The sequence below is a fragment of the Empidonax traillii genome, unplaced genomic scaffold, assembly GCF_003031625.1.
Source record: "Empidonax traillii isolate 1590-97213 ecotype Southwest subspecies unplaced genomic scaffold, ASM303162v1 scaffold201:size1909950, whole genome shotgun sequence".
Lineage (NCBI taxonomy): Eukaryota > Metazoa > Chordata > Aves > Passeriformes > Tyrannidae > Empidonax > Empidonax traillii.
Window position 1 is genome coordinate 1,593,216 of NW_020955394.1, and position 27,593 is coordinate 1,620,808.

Genomic DNA, 27,593 nt, shown 5'->3' on the forward strand with positions numbered 1-27,593 from the left:
CATTTCTTTGGTCTTATGCTCACACTTTGAATCTCTGTTATTCAACAGGGTTTTCCTTCTTTTTCTTATATGCTTTAAGATTGCCAAGATGAGGTATTCTAGATCAGGAAGTTATATATACAGTTGTTCATATTTACTTGTGTTGGTAAATGTGGATGTACAACACTACACGCTATTAACAATGTACGTATCCTTCTTTTTCCTGCTCAGTTGCATGGGTTGAGAAATGAGTGTTTGTGAAGTGACACTGCATGTGTAATTGTGAGGTAATGGAGGAAAATGTAATGTTCTTGCTGTGTTTCTTGGCACTTATATTTAATTCTAACCATAACAATGAATTGATTAATTCAATTTGCTAAGTGCAGGGACTGAACTAAAACTTACGCCCCCACAACTCTGAGTGCTTTTGCCACTAGGCAACAGTCTTTTTCCAGCTTGTGTTCTCCTTGTCTGGTAAAAAGGTCTGACAAATAGGTGCTGGGTGTGTGTGTACATGCATGCACATGTGCATGTGTTTATTTTACTCTCATTTAGAGCCATTAAGAACTTGATCCCATAAGGTTCTGAGCATTTTTATTTCCTGACGGCTTTTCAGGGGGAATACCTTGTAGAAGGCATTCGGCCTTCATGCTAACATCCATGGCAGAAGGGAAAAAAAAAAAGTATGGAGGGATGAGGGTAGGAGGGAAGATGGGAGAGAGTGAGTGAGGACTGGGACCAAAAGCACTGAATCCACCATTCTTGCCTGTCTGCCCGGTGTGTTTGCTGCCATGAGATTCATGACAGGACACAGGACTTTCAGCAGGTTAATAGGTGTGCGTGGCTTTTATCTGCCACTGCCCTCTGCTGAATAGAATATGAGACATGACTTTTCAGCTATCTGTTTGTAATAATTTCAGTCTTGAGGTACCTGAGACTCCATTAGCTCAGACAGTAGAGGTCACATACTTCTGAACATGTTTCATTTTGTGCAGGAAGTGATATACAGCCTTCTGTCATCTGATGCAAAGGCTTGGAGAAAACACTCCTACTAATGTTAAAATTGCAACACAGTTTAAAATCCTTGTATTCAGTGCTTGTAGAATTAATAGTTCTCAAGTCAATGCACGAAATGTATGCCTAGCTTTAGGAAATGTATGATTGTCCCCAACTCTTGTTACGTAAAAAAAAACCCCAAAACAAAGCACTAGGCAGCCTGTAAGTAGAACAAAGTTGAATTTTCATGTGATCTTCCAGTCTGTAAGAAATTATTTTAATAAATTAAGGAGACAAGCAGTTGTAGCTTTTAATTTCTTTCTTTTAGGTAATTCATGGCAAAAATTGTGTTATTGTTGGTTTTTTAACCTCTGACATGTAACAAAATAGTGACTGAAGCTAGATGTAGTCCAGGTTTCTCTCAATTACTGGGGAAAAAACCTCTTTTGGGCTGTCTAACTATTTCATCAGCTTTCCCTTTAACTAAAGCAAGGGACACAGTTTCATGGTGAAACAACAGAAAGCAGTAAGAGAGCTTAACAGGGCCCTCCAGGTAACATGAAAGAGTGCCTCAGTCATCCTCTGTCTTGTTACTCTAAACACCAACTGCATTGTCTCGAGTCGTTTTCCCTTGCGGGAACACTTAGCCTTACCAAACACGGCTCAGCCTTACAGGTACATTCCCACCAATTAAAGAGGAGGGGTTCCTCACAAGTCCTGCCAATGCACCCACCTCGCTTGAGCGAACATTGCCAAGAACAACAAACAGTGCCAAAGCGTGTGGTGGTTTTGGGCTCCGCTCCAGCGGGGACCAAGATGAGACACTCAGTCACAACTTGGCCTTTACATAAAGCCAAATCTTTGTGTATTCCTCTGGATTATACTTGGAGCCATCCTCGTAATGCAGTGGTATACCTGGGCGGCTGCTGGCCTCATCTGCTGGCAGAGCTCCAGCCTGGGAGAGACTGGGCAGTGGTGCATGCTTGGGGTTGAGGCTTACTTTGGGGGTTACCAGTTGGGTTGGCAAGTCTGGTTTGTGGCAGTCAAAATTGAGATTCTCCCAAGATTTTCAGCTGTGAAGTGTATGAATTTGGGGCCTTGCAAAACACCAGCCTCCCAGAAGACAGAAAATAGGTACCTTCCAGTCTTGGATCTAACAAAGAACTGAACCCAAAGGGTGGGGTTTGGATGAAGGTTCAGATCTGTATTCCCTGTTTAGTTTCAGCATTGTGGTTTTGGACCATCAGTAGTGGTAACATACAAATGATTTTTCACTCTAAAGAGTACAGTAAAATGCTATTATACTTGTTAATCTTCTTTTTTATATCTTGCCAAGTGAGGACTGCTACACTGCAGCAATACAGCTGGCACAGTGGAGGTGCCTGTGTTTTTGCCACTCTTTGTTCATGGTGGAGTGAGGACAGTTTTCTGTACACAGTATTCTGCCCTCCCCTTAAAACATCTGAGTCACACAGCTGTTTCCCAGTTAAATCACAGGTTCAGTCTGACTGTACATTAAGTTGTGTTATGCAACACAGGCTAACAAACTTGTCCACTGATACAGAAAAATCTGAAGGTGGACCAAATCCCATCCCCACCAAGGGTTTATATATGAGGGTTTATACTTTATACTGTCAGTGACACTTCCACTATAAGCTCACCCTGCCTTGCCTTGCTAAGAGTTTTGGTCACCATTACTCCTCATTAGAGCAGGCTCTGCCAAACCCAGCTGTGAAATCTGCTTGAACCTCTGTAACAGAGCCCAGCGTGGAAGATGCTCCCACGCGCACCAGGACACCTCGGGGTGTCACAGCTGTGAACCTGCCCTGGCCAGGCTGCTCCCTCTTAGTGCTGCTGCTGCATTTAGACCCCCAACAGAGAGGAAGGCGGTGGGTGCTTTCCAGTGCTGCAGCCTCTCCCTGCTTTGCTGGCAGAGGCCGCGTGTCCTGGTTTACATTGGCAGAAACCAGCATAGCTCAGGGATGAATTTAGCCCTTGGCACTCCTTGGAGAGCTGACTCAGATGACTGCACATGAAAACTACAAGCTGGTCTCTTATTTAATTCTCCTGAATGTTCAGTATTTTATTATTTTAAATTTTACTTCTTGTAAAGCTGTTTTTTGTGTTTAGTGGGAGAGCTTTACTGTTGGACTCCCTGGGATGTCACGGAGTTATTACAAGAATAGATTAGTAATGGTTCTCACCTGTGCAGCACCTTACCCCAACTTCTTCACAAAAAAAAAAAAAAAAAAAATCAACCTTATGAGTGGGTTGGTTGATGGATAACATTGTTTATCTTGAATATGAGAAAAGGAAAGTGTGGAAATTTTAGGTGATGTGCTCAAAAGTGCATGGCAGATGAATTTCAGAACTAGGATAGAAGATAAATACCTCGGTTCCTGCCTCTGAAATCCGTGGGCAAAAGGATGTCCTCTGGAGCCAGGATTTCTCTTCTTCTGCCAGCAGCTTCTGTGGATCACGTTAAGGCATAACTAGATCAGTTTGTGCCTTGGGCATCTTTTGAAATTTATTGATTACCTCCAAATTTCAGCTCCTATTTTGAATTGAGTATCCTTCTGGTCTTTTCTTTGAGAAGGGGAAGCTTGAAAATGTGGCCAGAGTATAGATTTGGAAGGTATAGTAGTCTCCATAGGAGTGATTCCTAGGCAGTAGCTCTGGGAACGTACCTGCACAGCTCAGCACACTACTGGTAACATCCAGTGCTGCTGGGAGCCTGATCCACAAAACTTTGCAGTGGGAAGAAGTTATGGGAGTTCAGCCAGCCTGTCTGAACAGATGCAGAGTATCTGCTGTGTGTGTATTAGCTGAGAGTCTCAGAAAGGCGAAAGGAACTCCTGCTTCCAAATCTTCATCTAGAAGGGAATCTTTGGTTAAGTATCAAATACCCACAAGTATAAGCTTGGGGAGACTTGTACTGTCCCAAGTAGGTGACAGGGTCACAGTGTATGCACGTTCTGGCATTTGGGAGGGTTACATATTACGTGTTAGGAGGTGTCTTTTCAGCAACCAAATGTTATCGGTGCCTGGGTCTTCAGGGAAGCGAAGACTCCTTGCACTGTTTCTGCTCACTTGCAGTTTTGCAACATGTAGCACATTCCTTAGATTTTGAGGCAGAAAAACTGGAGTTTGTCTTTCAAACTGTGTGAATGCTTTGGCCTTGGAGCTCTAAAGACAGGAGGAAATACAGTAGGGATTTGCTTCAGAAATAAAATTCCACTGCCCCTGTTGCCATTTCCCCATGAAGCTGCTTCCTGCCAACTTGACGCACAATTTGTATCGGAAACAGAATTGGTCAGGGCAAGTTTGTGACTGTAGCTGGCATTTCTGTCATGCCTCACGCTGAATGCACAGCCTCTCCCTGCATCCCGGGTGTCTGAACACATTAGGAACAGTGAGGGCAGGAGGGCCTCGGCAGTGAGTGCCAGAGGGGCAGAGCCACGGGGCAGACAATGCACAGCTCAGCGAGCGGAGTCTGCTGTCACTCCTCTTGGAGGACAGACTGAAACTGTGATGGAAACATCTAGAAACACCATTTGCTTCTATCATCTGTGAGCAAAATCTAGCTATTGATGTTCAGTTTCTGTAAAGCCATAAAAGATTCTTTACTAAATTGGTTTTGCATGCCTCATGCAAACATACCAACTTTGAAAAAAAAATCTTAACAGGGGAAACTGAAATCTCTGGATTAGTTTGCAGTACAGGGACTGTATTAATTGTACTAATAACATTTGACTGAAGAATTACCCTCCTACTCAGTAGTGCTGGGTTTTGTTTCTTAATCCAATCACCTCATGACTGCTCTCTAAGCTTTCCCTTTTCTTTTCTATTCTTAACATGCAATTAAAGGGAAACTCCCCTGTATTATTACTGCAAATAACATGAAAGTAAGCAAATGTCACTGCTTTGCTCACTCCTATCAGTTAAACGGTATTTCTTTGATAATTGCCTTCATTGGACTTAACAACAGCACATGACTTGTCCCCTTACTGGTAGAATAAGGAAATGTTCAGTAATGACAAGATCAGATTGTATTTGGTACAAAAACAGGGTTTGCTCTTGCCTCAAATAGCCATGCAGGTCTCTTCTGCATCAACTGAAGAAGACAAACAGGTACGGGGAAGCTGCTAAACTACAGAAAACTGTCCTTTCTAGAAGTTCCCAGCTTTCTTCCACAGTTATTTCTCAGTATTTTATATAATATAAAAGTTCAAATTAATTGGAAAAAATTATTTAATTCAAGCCAAGTGATTAATTCCAACTTTTCAATGAAACTGTCTAATGTCACGCTGCTGGAACATTCAGTTTTGACTAAGTTTCACTAAAATTCTTCCAATTTAGAAAGTTTTTGACACTTCTGTGAACTGCTTTAGAAACTTATTAAATACTGTGACTGAATTCTATTGCTCATGAAGTTTGAACAAATGACAGTAGCTGGATCCTGGGCAGGCCGTGCTGCCAAACTGCATAAATGTCTTCTGAGCCCAATAAGCCGTGACTTGGATCTCAGTGGGCTTTGGAGCAGCCTCTTTACATGTGTTAATTCAGGGCAGCAATGCCTTTGCAAACCTCTAAGTGTGATTCTTTTAAAATGGTTGTACACTATGAAGCTGGCCAGATGCTCTGAGTTTTGTGATGAGGGTAAATATCCAGTAGGAATTAAGGTGGACTAGTCAGAGTACCTTTGTATACTTGCCAAGCTTTCAAAAGTGAAAGGCTGCCACTGAGCCACAAGACCCTTACCACAAGCAGCACCATGCTACTGTGACTGCTATTTAAATAATTGCAGTGGGAGGTATCTCTTAATAATCATATTACTAGTGCAGAGTTGCCTAATGACTTCCCAGGCAAATAGATAATTAAGCCATTTAACACTATAGAACTGAAAATTGTGTCCCCAGCGAACTTCAAAGTTGTCTGTCTCCTTAATGGACTGTGAAAGCCAAACCATGGTCTGAATCAGTGTGAAGCAGAAGGAACCATTGGAGAATATGGATGTAGATTTTGCAGCTTGAGCCATTTTTTTGATTAGTCAGGTTATTCTGAGTTATCTGCTTTGTAAACAAACATGTAGGTGTTTACACAAGAACAACAAAATTTATCAAATCTTGAAATTTGAAGGGGCCTCTGTGTATATAGTGGTTTTTATCTTCTTTCTTGTGAGAGAATAACTTAGAATTCAGCTGGAAGATTCTGTGAGAGAGGGGACTCTAGTCCTACTTTTGGATTAATGGGCACAAGATTTGTAATACTGCAGAATTTTTGGAGCACTTGTTATATTGTGAAACTGGCCCCTTTCCTCACTGGAGAGAACGGGGCGGGGGGAGGGATGTCCGTGTGTGTGACACTCAGAAAGGAAGAGGTGGAGACTTTAGTGAGGTCTCCAGTACTCCTTGGAACTTGAGTCATATATTATACCTTCTTGTTTTGAAAATTTAAAGAACACAAACAGCAACGAGAATGACGAACAGCTTAAGTCTCAGATGGCAAGATTTGCAGTAGTAGGGGTTTTTTAAAGAAAACAAGAAACCTCAGATTTGGTCAGTAAATGACATGTCATTGGAACACATATTATTTGATGTACACTTCTGTTCTAGTGTATGCATGCATCTTTTTTTGTAGGCTAAAACTAAGTATTTTGACAGAGAGCTCTAGCAGACCACAGTGTTTGGAAGATTTGAAGATGAGGTCATTGGGCCACAGGGTGTCTTCAGTTTCATCCTCTGAAAATAGGTGAACATATTAAAAAGCTTATGGGAGAGTTTTTATGAGTAAATTTGGCTTCTATAACAAGGCTTTTATTTCTTGTCACCTGTCTGTTTTTATTAGATTTTTCGGTTTTCAAATAACATTTAAAAAAAAAAAAGAAAAGCCTCTGAAGAGGACCCTTGCCTGTAGCAGGAAGTATAAGCTCCCTGTTTCTCTCTTTCTCTCTCTCTCATTATATGCTGGCATGAACACTCTGACATTGCTAATTGCCTCCACATTACACTGGCTGAATTCCAACAGTAGTGGCATAAAAATTAATGAACAAGACAGAGCTCACACATAAGGAACATATGGTGCAATAGCGGTCAATTGCATTCGAGTTTAAAATGATGTCTTGAGAGAGTCATGATCAAAGCACTTTCACAAAATGGAAAGGGCCAGATTCTCCTTGCACTAAATATCTGTGGTGCCTCACTGTCCTCAGCGAGAGTGCAAATGTGAAGGAGATTCCCCAAACTGTAAATAGAGAATGCCAGAAAAGCTGTTTCGTTTTCAAATGCAATAGGAATTTCCTCCACATTCTTATTGTGAAAACGACTGAGTTAATTTTCTGCTGTGAAGCAAGGCTAGGGGAAAAAATGTTCTTAGAAATGGAGAGAATTCTTCAAAGATTTTATCACTGTCTCTGCTAACAGAGCCTTCACAGAGCGAGCTATGCAGTTTACAGAAAGGTGACACACAGTTATTTCCCATTATCCCAAAATGTGCAATTTAAAGTTAACACAGGTTAGTTTTATCTGTGTATATGCTTCATGCAAAATCCAGATTTCAGAGCAATTAAGATAGTGTTAATACGAGGTACTCTCAAGATTCTTTCAAGTTGAAAGCTTGCTTAAGATTAATGTTAAAATTCAGTTTTTATTCTCTTGCCAAAGTACATGCTAGGTAACCTCTTGTTAACATTAATGGGAGTTAAATATTTGCACTCAGAGGAAAATAGACCCCAGATATGATACAAACTGTGCTTATATTACATAATATAAATAAACATTGCTTGTTTAATAACTTTTACTGCCTTATTATGGAACAAAGCATTACAATACTATTGCAAAGTCTTGTATAAATTATTGATTTTTATTATGTTGGTGATTTCCTATCATGTTCTTTGTCTCATGAGATTTGAACAGTAATTTTAACTTGTATGGGACAAGTCCTACAACAGTTTAGTGAGCGGCCCAAATAAATCACTGTATCAGTACAGAGTTCATATCCATGGAAAGGAGCTTTCTAGCACTCAGTGTCTGTTTCCTCAGCCAGAGGGGGTGCTTTGGTCTGTACCCCACGTTAGAGCAGCCTGGGTTGGGTTTTACCCAAACTGAAATGTGGCTGCAGATGGCCCTGCTGGGTCATTACAGCCACTGGAAAGAGCTGGAATGCAGAAATGCTCGAGCCACGTCCCCAAAGTGCCTCCTGCTACTCTGCAGGAATTTCCTTGGGGCTAACTCACACTGGCTCCCAGCCATTTCTGCTTTAACTCCTAGCAGGATAAAGAAGAGTTAGGACAGCTTATTGGAGCACTGGGAATGAAGGGTAGACAGTTCTTTACCTGTCTGGGTATGAGTCTTATTTGCATTTGAATTTTTCTCAGCTACTTAAAGGAAGTGTTTTTCAAAGAATTACTGAACTATCCTTTAGGTAATCCTGAAGCAGTAATTGCTTCTCATCTGGATTTTCTGAATATGATATAATACTGATTTCAGTTGAGCTTTTATTTACTTATTTTAAAGTTAAATAAAATAGTTGATTTTAAATTTTGGACATAGGTTTGGGTTTTGCTTAAAGCATAATACAAATTATATTTTAAAGGAAAAAGCATACAATAGCTGAGTTCATTGCAATATAGTGGCTTCAGCATAACCCTTTCCATTTACAATGCAATTAGGTGCTATTCTTCTGCAATTAATGGGCCAAACGACACTCCCAGTTATTATGATAAGCTTCCTGATAAAAATCTGAGATAACTCAGATTGATACTGAGACTTATGGAAATGCTCTATTCTGCAGAGATGCAACTGGGGGAGGAAAGCACCAGCTGAGTTGCTGTTTCTGCTGCTCCTGCTGCTCTTACCACAAGCTGGTTTGGGCCCATTATGTCATGATGTATATACAGGGAAGCAGCCTCTCTCTCTACTCTCCCTTTTCGTGGAGGAAGGCAGAGGGTGCTGGATGGCATGTGTTACACAGCTTTTCCTTCCAGCACAGAACTTATTTCCAAGATGTAGAATTGTGAGGATTCCTTCAGTCATCCCCCCAGAGTCATAGATTTGGTATCTGGCCAGTGGCATGTAATACACTTCCTGGCATGTTGTAGGAGAAGTAAAATTAGTTCAGAACTTCACTTTACTCTTTGAGGGGTGTTTTGGTGTTTGTTTGGGTTTCTTTTCTGTATTTTTTGAACATGCCTGGAAAAGGATCTAAGATGTATTATTAACCATTCCATTTCTGAGTTGGATGTAGCCTCCCACCCTGGTTGTAGATTTGGGCAATTGTCAAAATGTGTGAAAACTGAGTCTTGCTGCTTAATGCCACATGCAAGTATCCCTAATGCTTTATTTTATTTCCATAGTATGGGCTAAAACACTGGGAAGGAATTGAAAGTGATATTGGAAAAAAATCCTTCACCTATGTAGCTTTTCTTACAAAAATATTATGGAAAAACTTATTTTTCAGGACTTGCGGCTTCCAGGTGTGGTTTCAGGGTTGATTTTGTAGACAGAAGAGAAAGGAAACAAGCTAGAAAATTCAAATGAGTAACTATTGTAGGCTGTTTCCCTTGCTGAGGTTTTCAAGTGAATTTAAAGCCTTATGGAAAAAATCCTCATGAAATAGTTATTACAGCCCAGTTATTACTGTGTACCAGTAGATATTTCTCTGGTTTGCAAATTTGGGTGCAACTTAAAAGTTGAGCATCAAAAGAAAGTTTATATCTCAAGGGGCTTCAGCAAAAAACTTCATTTAGCTATTAGGACATGACAGTTAAATTCTTTGGCATCTGCTTGCCTTTTTTTTTTTTTTTTTTTTTTTTTTTTTTTTTTTTTTTTTTTTTTTTTTTTTTTTTTTTTTTTTTTTTTTTTTTTTTTTTGCTTTGAACAAAAATGTTTAGTTGCATTATGGCTATGAGTGTTTTTTCAGTATTATGAGGGAGACTTCCTATGATTTTATTTTATTCTTTTTGCTATCCCCCTTATACATTCCCTTGTCATCTTATGGTGTGCTGCACTGTTATCTCAGGAACAATGCACATCACACCATGTGCATGTAGTGGAGGGCATGTTTATATGAAAAAGGAGATTGTTTCTGTCTTGCTATAATCCATGTTTGTACAACTCTTTCAATGTCTTTAATTGTTTTGAACTCTAAAATGAAATGACTTCTAGATAAAATGAGCTTTCAGCTCTCTCCTTTTGTGACAGATTCCAGAGCATCTCTACCTCAAGGCACGTTTGGTCACCATTTTGCCTTTGTGACCCTTCCTAACCTGTACCACTCAGCAGGCTAGCACTAATGTCAGTACTGTTTACTTGGGCAAGACTGATAGCATCCAGGTGGAGTTTCCAGTCCTCTTTCTTCTTTTTTTTTTTTTTTTTTTTTTTCCTTTCTTTTCCCCCTCTCTTTATACAGCCATGGAATACATACCCGAACCAAAAAGTCAAACAGCAGACTGTTTTGCAGATCTGTCAGGTTTTTACTTTACATTTACTACTTAACATTGTCATTTTCTTTTGCACAAACACAGGACAAAACCTCAAGTCAGGAAATGTCATGGTTTGACCGGTCTCAGTCATCTCATACTGCTCTGAGGTGTACTAAGGATCTGGCTTGTAAATCTGAATTTTTCCCTTTATTTGACCTTTTCTAAATGCAGTTTCTTTACACTTTGTGGTGATCTTGTAGTCTTCACTTCTCACTAAAATACTAACACCAGCACATCTTTATTTCATTGAGTTAATCACTTGTATGCTGGTTTGGTGATACCAGTTTACTCAAATGCCCTTTCCCTGCTTTTCTTTCATTATTTCATCTTGATGAACAAGGTTGTTCAAATTAGTATAAATCAGTCCTCTTACAGCTTTTGACACTTATGATTTAAGTACTGAATTACTGTCCTTGACAGCTGAAAGTTGCACAGTTTCTCTCCCTTCTGAATTTAAGACTGGAATGTAATTCTTGGCAATTAATAATAGATCATTAGAAATACTCTGAAAGTATCCGCAATTGATCTGTAAAAGCAGTGTGGCTGATCAGAATCCTACAGAGTGCTGCTGCAGCGCCTGTCAGGGAGAGAATATGTAACAGCGAGTGCTTGCCTGCCTCTGCTCCATCAGCTCCTCCAGCCTGTATAAAAGCAGGATAGGACAAGTCCCCGGTCATGCCTTTGGGGACCAACCTTTGCAAAGAGCTTAAATACCATTAGTGTGGCAAACTGTGCCGGGCACTTCTCGTAGCCAAGTACAGGAAGTCCAGAATAACCCCCGTGCTCCGCTGAGGTTACATTTCTTTAATGCACAGAGATCAGGAGCCGGCCACTGGAATGCGGTGTGAGGCTCCATCCTTTGGCTCCAGTTGCAGAACTCATGATCTTACCTCATTTCCAGATAACAGCTAATGTGGGAGCTGTTTTCCAAACCTTTAACTGGAGCTCGGCGTTGATACCTGTGTAGGTTGCAGGAGGAAATAAACAGATGCAGCCCACTGGATTTTAGAGAGAGGTCACTGGATGAATTATTTGCCCATTCAAAAAAATACAGATTTTGTCAGCAGTTACAAATCTCTAGAGATGAAGCTTTGTAAACATATTTTGCTTCCTCCCTTCGGTCTTGAAAGTGATTTCCTGGCTGTAGGAGTGGTGTGCAGCACTCCTTCCTTCTCTGCTCACCTTTTAGTGCTGCAGCATCCTTGTAGCTATGCCACTGATGGTTTGTGCACTGATGACCTAATGCTGAGGTGATAAAGCTAAACAAGGTACCTCAAAAATAACAATTTCCTTTAAGTTTAAAACTGGAGAACAACAAAATGTCATGACTTTGTTTCTGATAAAAATTGCAGAGCAATTTTAGACGTGGATAAGTCTTTCATTGTCTGTTCTGTATTAGCTTGGTGGTCTGTCTGTTCAGAAGTTGAAGTTCCCTGCAACAGGATGAGAAACTTGCTTATTGTGCCTATTTTCCTGTGAAAGTGAGTCACAGCTCCTGTTGTTATATTTATGGTAGTTGACTGAGTTATGGAGCAAGAGCTCCTTTTTGAGAAGGTTCCTGGCATTTGTGGACTTGTTACAGAAAGCCCATTCAATAGTTGATATATTTAAAGGGCTCAAACTAAAATATATTTACCCCACAATATTAGTGTCCTGTGATAACTTACTGTACTTACTGCAAAAGTACATTCACTGTTCCTGCTTTTATCACTGGTAACATACTAGGAGCTAATTTTAAATACCTTTTAATGGGAATTTAGGAAATCTGTAGTTTTATGAAATTACCTTGATTTAGTACTGTTTTCCTCAGCATGTCTGGAGGCAAGAGAGAAAGGAGGGAGGAAAGATGATGCTTACTGAAGCTAATCTTCCTAGGCCCCATGTATCAACATTTTTGTGGAGTCCTGTGCAGAACTGGCAGAATATCTGCATTAGGCTCCTGCTTTGAAACACCCACAGAAGGAGCCTCTCCCTCTGCCCTGAAGACAGAGGAAGCCTGGACAGAATAAACTTTAGGAATAACCTCTGATGATCCTTACTAATTATCAGAGAAGTCAGAAAACTGTTGTCTTAAAAAAAAGTTTATTCACGTTTCATTCATTCTAGTGTAGGGTCTTAAAAACTTTACAAGGAGGTAACTAATGGCACAGCAACACGAAGCTGGTCCTGAAACAGCCCTGAGCAGGGCAGCCCAGGGTTCTTTCTTGCTTCTGCAGTGGGGCAGATCCTGCTGCACAGGCAGAGAGAGACAGATGGTATCACCTGCCCTAGAAGAAGGTTGGGAATATGGTCTAAAGTCAGCATTTAGTCCATTAGGCCAAATTCCCTGGAAAATTGTCTAATAAATGTCCTAAGTCCAAAGGTATTTGAGCTTAAACCTTCATTAAAAAGTCATACTTTTTAATGTAAAGAACCATTTGAAAACCTTTGTTGTTGAATGCTACTGACTGAGTGACCTTTTTACCTGTAGGTCTGCTTTTGTTTCTGCGAAAGTTACGTGGTTACTTGCAGTGCTCAAATGGACACTTGCTCAAAAGATAAGAAATGTCTGGCTGCGTTGCTACTTCAGAAATTAAAAAAAAAAAAAATAAAACTACACCAATAAAAAGGTCTTGCATCATGCCTAAGGTCATTAGCATCTGGCTTTGGGAAGCTGCCAAAGGGAATGAATTTCAAAGGCTGAGACTATTAGTTGAGAGCCTGCCAGTCCCAGGAGATCTTACCTCAGTCTTAGAACAAGAGCTTCCTGGCAGGTCTTAATAGCTGTGACAGTACTTTCAGTGCGAGGATATCACTTAGGGCTGAGTCTAGAACTGCACAGGCCTTGGAAGAAACTTTTGCAGCAGTGAATGGCTCCAGGAAGCCCCCGAACCAGCGAACGGCCGGTGCGCAGGTGTTGCCTGCTCACATCGGTTCTCTCTGCTCGGGGGGGGGGAAACAGATGCTTTTCTGCACCTGCTCTACTTTCAGCCCAGCTCAGAGGAATGCACTGCATTAATCTTGCACAGAGGTGACCAAGGCAAGGTGAATCTGCAGGGTCTCTTCCCCAGCCATGAACAGGCAGCTCTCTGGACGAGCCCTGCTGTATATAAACCTGCAAGCCAAGAACAGTCAGTGCATGTGCATAGCAGGCACTGCTCCTGCTCAGTCCTCCAAATACTCCTCCAGCCAAAACCCCCAATCTCTTCTGGCTAATCTGAGATGAGTCGCAGTCAGATGGTTTCACAAAGTCCCCTGTCTTTGTCAGGCACCAAGAAATGGATCAATGGTTGCACATCCTGTGCCTGTTAATGTGACGCTGCAGATCAAAATAGGTGCCCATCCCTTCCAGCAGCTTTACAGACACAGTAGGGAGGTCAGAGGAATGCAGGTTTTTCTGGGGTAGAACGAGCTGCCCAGGGGTGTGCTTTGGAGCACATCCATTCGCTTTAAAATGGGAGTGTGTGTGTGTGTGTATGTGTGTTTTAGCACACAGATAAAACCAAAAAGAACCTTGGCTGAGAGGCAAGTGAACTTCTAAAAAAAAAAAAAAAATAGAAACCAAACCCTAGTAAATAAATCAAGCAAACCTGCAAGTCAATTACATCACAGGTATAATTCCTTTTCTTCAGTGCTTTGTTCCCTTTTTCCAATGTACTTTTGTAATCAGTGTCAGTTATTGTCTCCAGACATTAAAAACCTGGTGTCCTTACCATATTACTGATGAAAATGATGAAAGTATTTTGCAGATAGTAAAATGTGTGAGCATAAGCACAAAGGTATTTAATGGTTCACCAAAATCTGCCTTGTTCCACTTTCAAGTTCACTCTCCTGTTGTTCTCACCTATTCTTAATAGATCAGTGGTAATCCAGGTGTAATTGAAACAAGTGCCTAAAATTACTTGTATGGCTCTATAAGTGAACAAAGAAACATGTGACGTTTGTTCCAATAGCCTATTGGTGTTGCTATAAATAAAGATATGAAAAATATCTTTTTCTAATATAAACCGTCATTGTTCCACAGAGAAGCTGTAGACCATCACTCTTCTACATGAGATCATTGCACAGCAGAATGAATTTTGCAAAACATAGTGCAGATAATTTTAAAATGGGGTGGATTACTGTCTTGCTTTAACCTCAGTAATGATGACTGGTCTCAGTTCAGTTCCCATATGGATCCAGTTTAGTTCTCACTTGGGAAGGTGTACACTTCCTAGAACTGCCATCTTTTTTTCTCTTCTTTCATTCTTCCCTGATAAATGAAATCATATTCAGCAGAATCAGGGAAAGAAGCGTTTGAGTGAACTGTGAAAAAAGAGCATGGTTTTTTTTAAAGTTGGTCTCTCCACAGCTAGATTTGGGTGGTAGATGGGACAGGGTAGGAAAGTGTGCCCAGCTAATTGCTGTCTGCAGGCCCCCCAAATGTCTCTTCGATGCCTTTCCTCAAGAGCAAAAATAAGACATAGTTTAAATATCTGCTTGTGCTGTTGCAGGGCCTGTGATTTTGTTGTCTGAGGAGCTAGAGAATTTTTTGCAAGAAGTAGAGAAAACCTTTCTCTCATATATGGTTGGGGTTTGTTCATTTGGTTTCTAACTGTAGGTTCAATGGCATCCTTTGTGCAATTTCATCTGTAAAGTAAAATTTAAAAGTTACACACAAGTCACTTAATGATTTAAAAAACATTAACAATCCTTTCATGCTTAAATTTAAAGAAACCACCTGAATTTGAAATAAAATATTTTTGACATTGATCCAAGAGGTGCTCAAATAGTTTTTTTTTCCGATTTGTAACTGAAAAATAACTTGCCAATCTTTTTACTGTCAATATTAAGTGAAAATCAAGTTCATTGTTTTTAAAAATTTACTTATTGTAATTTTTTTTAATGAAAATCTGAAATACTTATAAGGAGATCGGTGAGAATGTCCCTCCTGCTCAGCAGCTCTGACTGCCTGGTGCCAGGGCCTGGCTTTGGTAATTGGGTGTGTTGTTGCCTAAGGCAGCACAGCAGGATGTTGGGTCTGGTGTGCCCTCTGCACTCCCTGCGTGTGTGATGGAGTGATACTTGTGCTTCCTGGTAAAGATCTGTTTCATTTTAGAGGGGAGGAGCAAATGCTCTTTTCTATGGATGTCTGTCTTTTCCCAGGATTACTGTTACTTTTTACACTTATTTGTCAGCCCCGTTTCAAAGTTAGCTCCGTGTTCGGAGCTTGGTGTGGAAGGTCTTGGGCGATTGGTGATTTCGAGTCCTGGAGAGGGTTGTAAGTCACCTGAGGTTTGCAAAACTGCAGGTCTTTGGTAAACACCCCATATTTCAAACTGCATTTATTTACTAGAGAGACAATACCTGAGGTATGTGCTGTACTCCCAGTCACAACTGTTGTTTACTTGTGCTCATTGTGCCAGTTTTTGTCATTATGACTGGAGAAAGTGCAATGCAACCCTTTAATTGGTACATAAAACAAGCAGTGTGTTCCACTGCTAAGGGCTGGGCTGTGTAGGACAGTTCCTAATTAGACTAAAGAAGCTCCAAATACTGGCATTGTCACAATCTGGCTTTCCAGCAACTTATTTACATCATAAAACCTGTGTATGAAAGTAGCTTGCACCCCTCCTTCCCTGTAAACACGCGTTCCATGTTCTGTGAGGCAGATGCTTCACAATGAATGTCATCCAGATAATGTAGTGTGGAGTATGGAGAAAGCATCCCGATAAACAGAATGCACAATTTCTATGGCTAGAAATGAGGTTTTAGAGCTTTCTAAAGAAGCTTTTCTTTTTTTTTTTTTTTTTTTTTTTCTTTTTTTAAAATAGATGTATTGCAAAGGCTCTGCTGTTTCTCTTTACTGGCCAATATAATACAATGGTTCAGCACAAAGACATCTTTTTCCAAGTCTATAGAGAAAGAGTTTGTAAAGGCTGGGATTGTACCTCTACTCTATTGGTTTTATAAACAGCCTTTGCCACTCAGTTGCTAAAATGGAGTTCAGGAGAAAGTGCTTTTCCGGGGAGGAGGATAAAACCACAGAACTGACTGGATGACAGGCTGTCTCTGTCACAGGTTTATTTTACTATTTTGTTTAAAAACACAAATTTGCCAGTTTGTCAAAGGGACATGATGCTTACAGTCAGGGTTGTGATGTTTTATTGGTGTTTTTTTAATAAAATGCATTGAAGTTACTTGAAAAGAATGGGCTCAGAAGTATGTAGAATTTATTACAAATCTGGTATAAATTGCATTTCTTGGAACTAAACTGATTCATACCAATGAGGATTTGAATATATTCAGAGTACAAAATGGCATTTTTTAGTAGTCCTTCTTTACTCTAAAGATAACTAAAGATTACACTAGGTATTTAATTTCTATTTAAAATTGCAACATTATCCTGACAATATCACAGCCTCATTTTAGCATGAGGGATTCAAAAGAAACTAGCACTAAATATTTATGTTGAATTTAATGTTTCTTCCCTATTCAGGTTTTTGTCTAATCAGTGTAGAGTTTTAGTGCTCCTTTACTCGAAAGTCACAGAGGCTGGTTGCCAGCTGCATCTTCTGTTTGCAGAAGAGAGAGTTCAAAAAGAATATTCTCTTAATAATCTGTTGGACAAGGAGCTTATGGTAGAGCCATATCTGGGTGAAGAGTTTAACACAGAAAAATTTATGACAAGCCAGGGGCTTTGGAGCAAAGCATGTGGCTGGACTAATAAAAGTGTCTCACAGTTACTGCTTACAGGGCTTGGTCCTGCTTCCCTTCAAGCAAGGGACACAAGTCACATTGGCTATGCAAGGGCAGGATAAAGTCTTTCAGCTTGTAGAGACCCTCAGCAGGAGGGGACACCTGTCCCAGCCAGTGAAAAAGGCATCAAAAGTAATCCTGAGCTGCCATTAACCCCATGCTGCTCCAGCACGGTCTGCTGCAGTATCGCCACCTTTACATCCCACAGGGCACTGACCATTCAGCTCTTCTCTGTAGGAGCCTCAGGCTCCTTCTTACCACCACTGCATGGCTTACTTTAACATTAGGACAACATAAAAGAGAAAAGGAGGTTTGTGAAAAGTCACACAAGCCGTGTGTGTGTGTTTAGTATACCTGAAGGCTCGTTACTTCCTTGTGGTAATCCTGCCAGGCCTCCTTCTTCAATCACTTCTGTGTCAGTCTGGCAGTCAGCTTCCTGCAGATATTATACCCCAGACCACTGCTCCATAAGAGACTTCTGTTTTACACCTGCCACCCTTCTTATAATTGTATGATTTCACACCTTGTTCTAGCCCTGGCACTCCTCCAAGGAGTTCCCAAACGTCCACTAAAAAGTGGTTGGTCTTGAAGCACTTTTCTTCTTTTCCACTTTTCATGCTATGCATACTTCCCTATTATTTTAAACCACGGTATTAACGGAGGGAAACCCCTGGTAACCAGTCCAGACCTTCAAAGGTATTAACAGGGCAGCTCTGGTTTCACCCTAAACTGGGCTTGTGCTTGTTCAAGTGCATTTCAAGAAGCATCAATGCTGAAACTCTAGGGACTCAATAAGCAACACAATACTTAATTCACAGCAACTTTGTGTTTCTTGAATTGGTTCTACCTGTTGCAATATTCAACCCTTCCCGCAAGTTATTTACTTCCCGAAGTTGCTGGCTGTCTAGATAAGCATCCCAGCCACTTTAACCAAGTCTAGTGTCCAGATCACCCAGAGAGATACAGCTTGAGCTCCAGTCTTAAGGCATTTAAGCTGATAATTTCCAGTGTAAAAGTCTGCTGTTAATGTTGCCTAAATAATACCAGGTAGAGGAGGGGTTCTGTTTTTCCTATGTAAGCAGTCTCCTGTCAGAGAGCTGAGTGAGACAGGGATTGGCAGGAGGAGGAAAGGGGCTGGAAAGCCTGTAAGCAGAGAAGGGCTCTGTGCTGGAAGGCTGCTCTGTATCCTGGGTTCAGAGGAAGGCAAAGCGGTGAGGGGATGAGAGGAGGGGAAGTGCGGAGGCTGCCTGGGCAATGGGGCAAGGCAGCGTCAGAAAATAAATGAGGGCTCACGGCAGATGCCAATTCCTCAGCCAGCTTTTCTTGGCAATGAATAAAAAGGTTAAAGCAAGGAAAAGTTATATTTATTTATATACGTGTGTGTATGTAGATGTATATGTATGTATGTATTTTATTTTAAAAAGGTTTCTCTTATTTCCAGGTTTTAAATTATTTCAGACGTTGCCTCTCTATTGGAGGTGCCACAATAACTCAAAGCTTCACAGGGACAAATCTATTATTGCTCATATCACAGGAATGCCCAGAGGCCTCTTGTAGGGACAAAGCCCCATTGTGTCAGATGTTATGGAAACATCATGTATATCTTTGATTCATAGTGGATTTTGAATCACCCTTAATAGTTCAGTATTTTTTTCCCCCATCAGTAAATTTCAGTTTTCAAGCTTTGAAAGGGGCTTTGAAAGGGCTTTTCTAGGTTCAGGCAAAAATTTCTACAGATCACTATAGCCACCTCTGCATACAATTTCTATATACTACCACTGGCAAATACCAACAGAAGGCAATAAAAGTGATTCTGGGAACGTATCACAGTGGTAGATTCAAGCATTAACTGTAAAAAGAGTAGGAAAACCAGACATGTATTTAGACATTCTGTGACCAAAAACAAGGGAGAGAGAAATGTAATGAAAACACTAGAGGATCTTTAGGAAAAATTCAGTGTAATATTTTCAGTAAAGTATTGTCAGTCATTTTTTCCAAGAACTGTAAGATCTGTTCTAGCTGCTGATAAACTGCTTTTTTGGATAGGACAGTGTAACAGACTCAAGGCTGACTCTAGAGTGTAAAGTTGTCCTATTGAGCATACTAATAGTGGGATAGTTGCTTGCACCATTTAACAGCAAATTCTGTAAATAATCTTTGGAGGCCATTAAGACTATTCATTTATTTTAACAAGTGCTTCTGTGAAGTTCTGGCTTTGTCCACAAATGGTAGTTTTATTCATTATGTGAATGCATCAACTTAGAATTGTTTCAGCATAATAAAATAGCATCTACTATGCACAAATGCTGGAAGACACTTGGACTGTGCCTGCATCAAGTGATGCTTTATGTTGTTTAGGCTGGTGTTAGCCAGAATTCCAATAACTTTAACGCACTCACATCATCAAGCTATATCCAAAGCTACAGCCAACTGCCCAGGCAGCTTTCACTGCAAGTTTCTCACATATTATTCTTCTTCACTCCATTTCTAAAGTCTTATCTCCCTTGTCCATAGCCAAAAGCTACTAACTTGGAACAAAGTTCAATCAAGGCCCAAACATAATGAAGAAGGAGAAATCACAAAAGATGGAGTTAATGGCTGCGGCTACCGCTGTGGATCCTTTTGCCACAGGCTCTGAAAGTCTGGAAAATTAATCAAAGTTCAATCAAGGATGTATGATATTGCGGCTGCTGCAGCAGCACTGGCTGGTGTCACCTGGGAGCTGTCCATTAAAACCAGCTCCCTGCAAACCAGCCAGGTATCGATGTGCTATCCTGGTCGGAGGGGGTAGTCAGATGCTACTCCAGGACGTTGCTATACCTTCTGCTTTCACTCCTGGGTAAACTTCGAGTTCTGCACGTATTTTAGACATAGAAAGAACAGGCACATGTCTGGAATGAGTTAGTACAAGAGGCAGTTTTAAAGCAATCTACTAAGTGGAGGATGGGTGAGCCTTTCAAGGAAGTTTTCTTGGAATGTCACTCTAAAATAGGAACTGAAATTTCCTCCTGATCAATTAGAAGAGGATGTTGGTGAGAAAAGATAACTGAGAGTAAAAGTTCTGGTTAAAGCATAAAGCTTCAGAGTGGGAGAGCTGGTAAATATGCCTCTATAACAAGCATCGACTGTCCTAGGAGTAACAGCACTTGAAACAGACTCAACCATTTGGTCAGAAATTTGTAGCTTATGAGCTTGGAAAAGAATCTTCAGCAGATACACTGTAGTAATTTTTTTGCAATAATTCTTCATCCAAAAATTCCTTCAAAAATGCAGAATGTTTGCCATTTATTTTATTTTATTGCCTGGGAAAAGGTGTCCTGTAACCTGTTTGATGTTTATGATTAAAACTTGGCAGCAGTTGCAGGCAGGGAAAATTCATCTTTCATTTTATCAGTCTGCCACTGAGACATGTCCTAGTCATCTCTCTAATACTCTAACACTCCCATGAAACAAAGCAAAATTGCCACCACTGGTATTACTGCGATGTTACTCATCGGTTATTATATGCCATAGTTTAAACGGTTGAAAAACCACTACCTGGTATTAAAGAACAAGAAGGACAGAAAAAAAAAAAAAAGTGCAGAAGAAAAAAAACCAAACCCACAACGAAAAGGAAGGAAAGTGCTGGAGGCTATGAAAATAAATACAAAGCTCCACAGAGTAGGTGAAGGGTCTCCTGTATTGGTAGGACTCGGTCGCCTTTGGAAAAAAAAAACCCAAGCACATTTACTGTTTCAGGTGTCACATTGCCAACTCTCCTTTGCTTTACTCATGGGAATACGAGTGGCTACCAGTTTTATGGCAGGCATTTTATTCTGAGTTTGACACACCTCTGGCCTGATGTCACACCCTTTGGCCCGAGGGCACAGTTGTGGTTCCTGACTGTTCCTCTTATGACAACACCAAGTCTCTGGAATTCTGTCTCAGCCCTTTCAATCAGATAGCATAAACATGTCTGTCTCCCCATTGTGTTTCTGCCTGGTTCATCAGTATATCTTAACTGAAATTACTGGTATTCTTTTGATAAACCATTAGTGCTAGGAAGGGGGTTGAATTTTTTTGTTAATTACTAAATCTTGGTGACAGGCAGAATCTGCTTGTTAAAACTTGTGTTGTAATTTGAGGATTAAATGCTGCACCTCTGAGAAACATCAGTATCAAAACTGATTTGCTCCAAGAGACTTAAGGTTGTTAGGAGCTGCAGTCTGACAAAGTAGATTCCTTAATAATAGAGTTAGCAATTAAATGTTTTAAACTCCTCACAGGACTTGCAAGATTAGAGGGCAGTCAGTAGAATTGTGCAGGAAGGGAAATGTGTAGCCAATACAGCTCTTACCTTAATCCCTGACAGGGAAAGACTTCGACTCCCATTATTGTTTGGTTATTAGATAACATTTGAAAATCGTGTTTCGCTTGATAATGTCTTTCTCATCCATCCCAAAGGTTTGCAGGTTCTTATCCTTTGCTAGCACTTTTGTGCCAGCCCACCCCAAATCAGACTGACCCTGGAAAGAAAGATGGGCAGAGCTGCCAAAAACCCTTGTGGGTGTTGTCCTCACTGCAGCATTCCCATCTCACTCTTCAGAGCAGTAACTCTGGCTGGGTGGATATCTCAGACATACAACACTCATATATAAAAAATGATGCAGTTTTTTCCCATCCATTTAGACAGAAGCTGCATGCTTCACTGCAGTTAAAATATTTAGGAAGGCAGAGATCAGAACCAATAATTAAGCCAGTTTTCTATCTCATAGCCCAGGGTGACGAGGAGGGAACAAAAAGAGTCCTTTAGTGCACATCTTAAACTTCTGATTCAGGCAAGTCACTTTAAATATGCTTATTTTGGATAGCACTGTGTTGGGATTCTTACTTTTGTAGCAACTTAATATTCACTGCATATATATATATATAATGTTTTTACCTCTGTATTTTTAAATATATTTCTAGTGGTTACACAACTTCAATTTTGGTACGTCTTTGGCCTCTTTGCAAGTGTTAGTTACAACTACAGATTTGAGCTGTGAAACCCTGTTCTTGAAGTTTGAATTTCACTTTACAAAACACTTTAAAGACGTTAATGTCACTATGTTTTCTTTTCTTCTAGCCTTTGGTTGTACATGTTGAAATGTAAGTACAGAAAGCTACTAAGCAAAAGGGTGAAAGGTGTAATGTATCTAGTTTAACATTATAAATGGGCAAAAAGACAGAACAAACAATAGGAGCAACCAGTGAGTTTCCAAATGGCCAAGAGTTTACCTGAATGCTCCAGGCTCTCCACTGGGGCAGATGGTGGTTATTGACGAGCTGGGGGAGAGTGGAGAAAGTACAGAAGCAACACTGCTTGCAGAGGAGATACAGATTTGAGACTCGTTAAGGCTCTGAATTGTAAAATTCTCCAAAAGTATTTCATAACCTTAATTTGAATTTTTTGTAACTGCTGTCAGGCCCTGGAATGAAACTGTAAGCATTTAACAGAAAGGCCCAGTTACCACAAAACTGGGGAACTCACCATTATAGCATATGGGAACAATGGATTAACTCTACTCCTTTCATTAGGAGGGAGAAAATGCTGTATTTGTTTGTCATCAAGTATAGGCTAAAAGTTGTGTTTCTTTTGCTCAGTGAAAAACAGCAGTGAAGGGAGGAAACTAAAACACTAGAAAGCAAAAGAGTGGAATAGAGTAATACCTGAAGTACATTAATGCCATCAACAAGTTAAGGGTTTCCTTCTGGTGATTCTAAGATACCTTCAAAAGGATTTACTCAAATAATCCAAATACACAGTTGGAAAAAGGGGAAGGCTTTGGTAGGAGAATCATCAGTGAGACTACCTCCAGTAGGAAAGAGGTTAATAGGATAGGACACGAACAGTTGTGCTGATTAGCTCAGAGAAGTCAAATCTGGTACCTTGGTTTATTCTGCTTTATATTGTAAAGTAACGTCCTCAACACCAGTGCACTGAAAAGCTTTTGCTGTGTGATGCATAATTACACCATGCTGTAAAATGTGGTACCATTCATGCTGAGTAACCAGTCTTGAAAAAGGATGTAACTTTAAAAACCCAAACTTTATTACATGACAAAGTATTATAGAATCCAATTTTTCAGAGACAAATACATTGTTGCATACAGCAACCATTGATAAATGTTGAAAAGAAACTTACTGTTTGGGCAGGTCTTTTCATAATTAATAATGGCAGAGCTTCTCGATCCCAGTGACTCTCAGTGGAGAGGCACAGCTTCACCAGGATGGGCCAGTGGTGCTGGTGTTGGTGATGTGTCTCTGGGTTTGCCATACACACTGCTTTAAATATTAGCATTTTGTAATGGTCAGTGCTCACTTCACTACTGTTTTGAGCTACAGAAGAAAATTAATGCAGTGAAGATGAAAACTAGTGCTGAAGCAGAGGTGCAAATGCAGGGAATATTCCACTAACTTATTTTTGTTGAGTTCAGTTTGTCCAGTTGCACCAAAGAGATGTAAATTGCAAAACAGGGATAAACACTTGAACTCTGGTTAAACTGTTAGTGGAAAGCAGTTTTGGACAGTTTATACCTCAGTGCTATCTGCTTGGGCCACCTTACAAAATCAGCCTACCTGGAAATACTGAACAAGAGATTTGGGGTTCTCCTTTACTTAGATGAGAACTGAAGTGCCTCGCCTGTCCTTCCACAGATCTTAGGAAACCTTATCAAGTATGTCATGGCTTTAGCAGGCCTATTTGTAGTTTGGCTAGTGCTTAAAACCTACGCTGCAGCACACTTAAGTTTAAATCTATTTTCATCTTCATATGCACTGGTTTGTTAAATTTTAAAAACCTTCAAACTTGCAAGTTGTTTGAAACCCACAACTGTCTTTATGCCTTGCTGACAGGGCATCAGTTCTCCTCATTGTCAAGATCTGTTTCTTCCTTCTCCTCCTACCTCCCCAGAATCATGTCCCTTCAGTCCTGGACAGCAATTCCTACTCCTGTTGGTTTTTCTCCCTGAAGGTGACCCAGTGCCCAGCAGTGTGATCACAGGGCTGACCATTGCTTCACGTGTCTTCTGAGACAGTAAGTGAGCAAAGCATTAAATTAGTGCTAAGATCTTTGCCAGCACTGATTTAAGTAAGAGGGGACATTATGTGTTTGGAATGCAGGCCAAGCAGGCAGGACACAGAGGTCAATGCCATTGTGCAGCTGGCTCTGGTGGGAACAGTGTGAAGCAGTAGTGTGTGGTTGGGGAATTTAGGATTTACATACCCATTTGCCTGAAGAACACAGAGCAAAGAGCAAGATTGTACTCAGTGCTTGATTAGTTTCTTGATATAGTTGATACTCTTTTTAGAATGATTTTTTGGAATCAAACACCAAAATTCAGGTCACGGTTGAATTGTAAAAGTCAGGAGAAGTCTTTTCCTGTGGATTATGTTGCACTTTGTGCTATATCCCTACATTTCCATTGCAGTGATTGACTATAAGTAATTCCCATTTTTAAAATATCCTAGATAATAAAATCATTTAAGAGCAGCAGCTTTTTGTTTATAGTCAGTTCCACATGTTGAAGCTCTTCTCAAAACTATGATCGCTCGTGTATTTGGTTGAGTAGTTTTTGCACTTCCCAAACTGCCCTACATCTCCCTACATTTGTGCTGCTTTGTTTCTTTCCACGAGACTCCGGTTTTCCATTAGATTTTGGTGTTTGAACAAGAGTTATGCAAGTCACCCTCTGGTTTCCATTTTGTTCATTCTTCGAGAGACATCTTGGTAAGTGCCCTGTACAAGCAGGCTTGAACTATGAATCAGCTGAAATTCCTGAAAACACTGTTATTATGCCAGTATTTCTTTAGAAATCGACCTGTAGATACAAGCTGTGCCTTCCACATCACATTATGGTAGAGATCATTGGGTTTTGCTAAAAGGTGCACAGATAGTAAAACACTGAAAAATTGCTAATCAGAAATAGTGAATAGTTTAAAAAGAGCAAGGCATGAATGTATTCCCATTAAATATTCATTGAAAAAGCTTGAATAATGAAAACAATGCTTGAAATAAAAGACTTTTAGTAGATAATTAATTAAGAAAAAAGTAAATTGGTCTTAAATTGTTTGCTATGGATAGTTAGCCCATTTAATAAGAATTATCATCTTCCAGGCAAATGGCAGCTAGCTAGTAAATAGGTTTTTCCTGGGAACTGGCTAGAGGGGAGAGCAGCTCTCCACGCATCTAAGTTTTAGTCACTTATCATTTTGAAGTCAATTCAGAGCTTCTGGCAGTTTATGTAATCTTAAGCCACTCTTCCCACCTTTGTTGCAGAATTCTCAATCAGGTTGAGCCCTTTTTACTTGCATCGCTGCTTATTTCATTAAGAAGGAAATACGATTTTAGTAACAAGGTGTGCCTTCGGCTTTGAGTTACCATCTTGAGGGAGCAGCTAGATTTTGTCCTCATCACAGAACAGATGCTTTTAAAACACTGCTGTTAAGATTTACCTCAGATAAGATGATGTTGGCCGTGACTTCTCAGGCAGTTTTTCCCACAGTTTACAAGGCCAGTGATAATCCCTGTGTAAGTGTCCTGGGATCCCAAGAGGGAAGTGCCTGAGGCACCTTGCAGGGACCAGAGGTGGCACTGGAGCCTCCATGCAGTGCTCTGTTGGGGAAGGACCAAGTCACCCATTGGTGGTTGACTCTTCTGGCACCTCAGTGTTTTTTTGCCAGAGATATCGGGCAGACCATCCTCTGAAACTAAATCCTCCTCTTGGCTTTTCCATTTGTTCAGTAGCTTACTGGGAGAAAATAAGGTACAGGGTGAAGAAACCTAGGGGTTTAGGCAAGCATACAGTTCATGGTAGGACCAGATTCTGGTGTCCCATTAGTTTTATCCTGCCATGGACTCAATATTAAATGTACTCCAGTATATATCTTTATGTAAATTAGGTTCTCCTTAAGGGTTGCATTTATCTAGCAAATAGCAAATAGGATTAGTAGAAGACAACTAATAAACCAACAATAATAATATGTTAGCTGTCTTCTCCCTACAGCCATCTTATTTCCTGCTGCCTTTCCTATGGGATTACGGTATTCATCTGGTCAAATGTTGTCCTGGGATGTTCTTACAAGGATTCCCTCTGTGCTCAGTGCAACTTGCTCGTGTTTGTCTCTGCTATAGTACAGAGTATTCCTGAGTAAGGAGAGTGAAAAGAAATGATCTACAGGAGTTAAAAGTAGAGTAGAGAGCGGGGAGAAGTGTTTTGTCCTGGGGGGTTGTTTTGGTTTTTTAAATAGGTGAGAAAGGACTATGACAAAAATCCTGCTCTAACTCATGAATGCAACCCAACACCTGAATAACTGAAACCAGATTTTGGCCCAATTACTAGAAAGTAATTCTTCTCCTGTCTTTATGACCTGTACTTCTGTTAATAGGAAGCTTCAACTTCATAAAAAGAAATAAAATTCAGCCCTAACTCAGAAGTAAGTTGATAAGGGGAAGTGTTATAACTTTAAAAAATGCACACCCCACTCAGTGAACCTTTGAGACCTGCAAATGTTTAAAAAGAAGAAAAAAACAAAACAAAACAAAAAAACCCCTGCAGCAGCCGCAATTTGAAAAACAACACTCCGATGCTAAAAATAAGTAATTTTACTTGTAAGTACCTCATAGCTTATTTGCAGATAGTTGTACACTGAGAAGAAAAAAAAAAACCCACCCTGTAATAGGCCTTAGGTCAGCTGCATTGATTTAATGCATTACTTAGGCTGCCAGAGCAGAGGTAGAATCTCCTCGCACTGCATTAGGAGCGCCTCAAGCCTCCGTGACTCCTTTTGATCAGATCTCTGTGAAAGATGAGTGTCATGCCCTCTTCAAGCCAGCTGTGAGGGGACTGCCCTGCGACTGGAGGCGCGCGCTGGAGCACAGCACGCCGGGGCAGCGAGGTGAGAGCTGGCTGCAGAGGTGAGAGGCAGACACAACTTCGTACTGTAGGTCTGGAGAACACCAAGGGGGAGGATCTTATTTCACTCCCCTGTGCACAGCCTGAGCATACATCAGACCTTGAGGTGCTCAGAGTCAGACAAGAGTAAAGAGGCGTGTGATGGTTCTGCCTTAGTACTTGTACAGGCAGGAGTGTTTCCAGTACTTCTTTGTACAACTCACTGAGGGAATGGGAAACTGTTTTATAGCTCTGGAAACATAAGCACAGTAAGAATGTCTGAGGTAAGGAAAGTTCTTTGCAGTTCTATGTGAATGTGTGTTTTTACTGTGCAACTTTTACTTGTGGCTATGCACTGTGGAGATATAAAAAATCTTGCAATGGTGTTGTTTTGGGTAATGAACAATGGAGATGAGAGCTGTAGGGAGCTGTAGTCTCCATTTCTTAATTATATAAAGATACTAGGAAAGTAGAAAACTAGTTTCTGTAAAAAATCCAGTTTTTCTTTC

The 27,593-nt window shown here is 40.4% G+C and overlaps 1 protein-coding gene across 3 annotated transcripts in view; it reads left to right on the plus strand.

Moving 5' to 3' along the window:
• The window catches only part of BNC1 (basonuclin 1), a 75,388-nt gene that overhangs the window by 26,980 nt on the left and 20,815 nt on the right, over window positions 1-27,593 (plus strand). The window contains exon 1 of one of the 3 annotated variants that reach the window (XM_027886997.1): window positions 27,224-27,368. The exons of the other annotated variants lie outside the window; for them this stretch is intronic. Coding sequence (XP_027742798.1) covers window positions 27,360-27,368 — 9 coding nt within the window. The 5' untranslated portion in view covers window positions 27,224-27,359. Of the gene's footprint in view, window positions 1-27,223; window positions 27,369-27,593 lie in introns of those variants that run through there. 3 annotated transcript variants of the gene reach the window in all.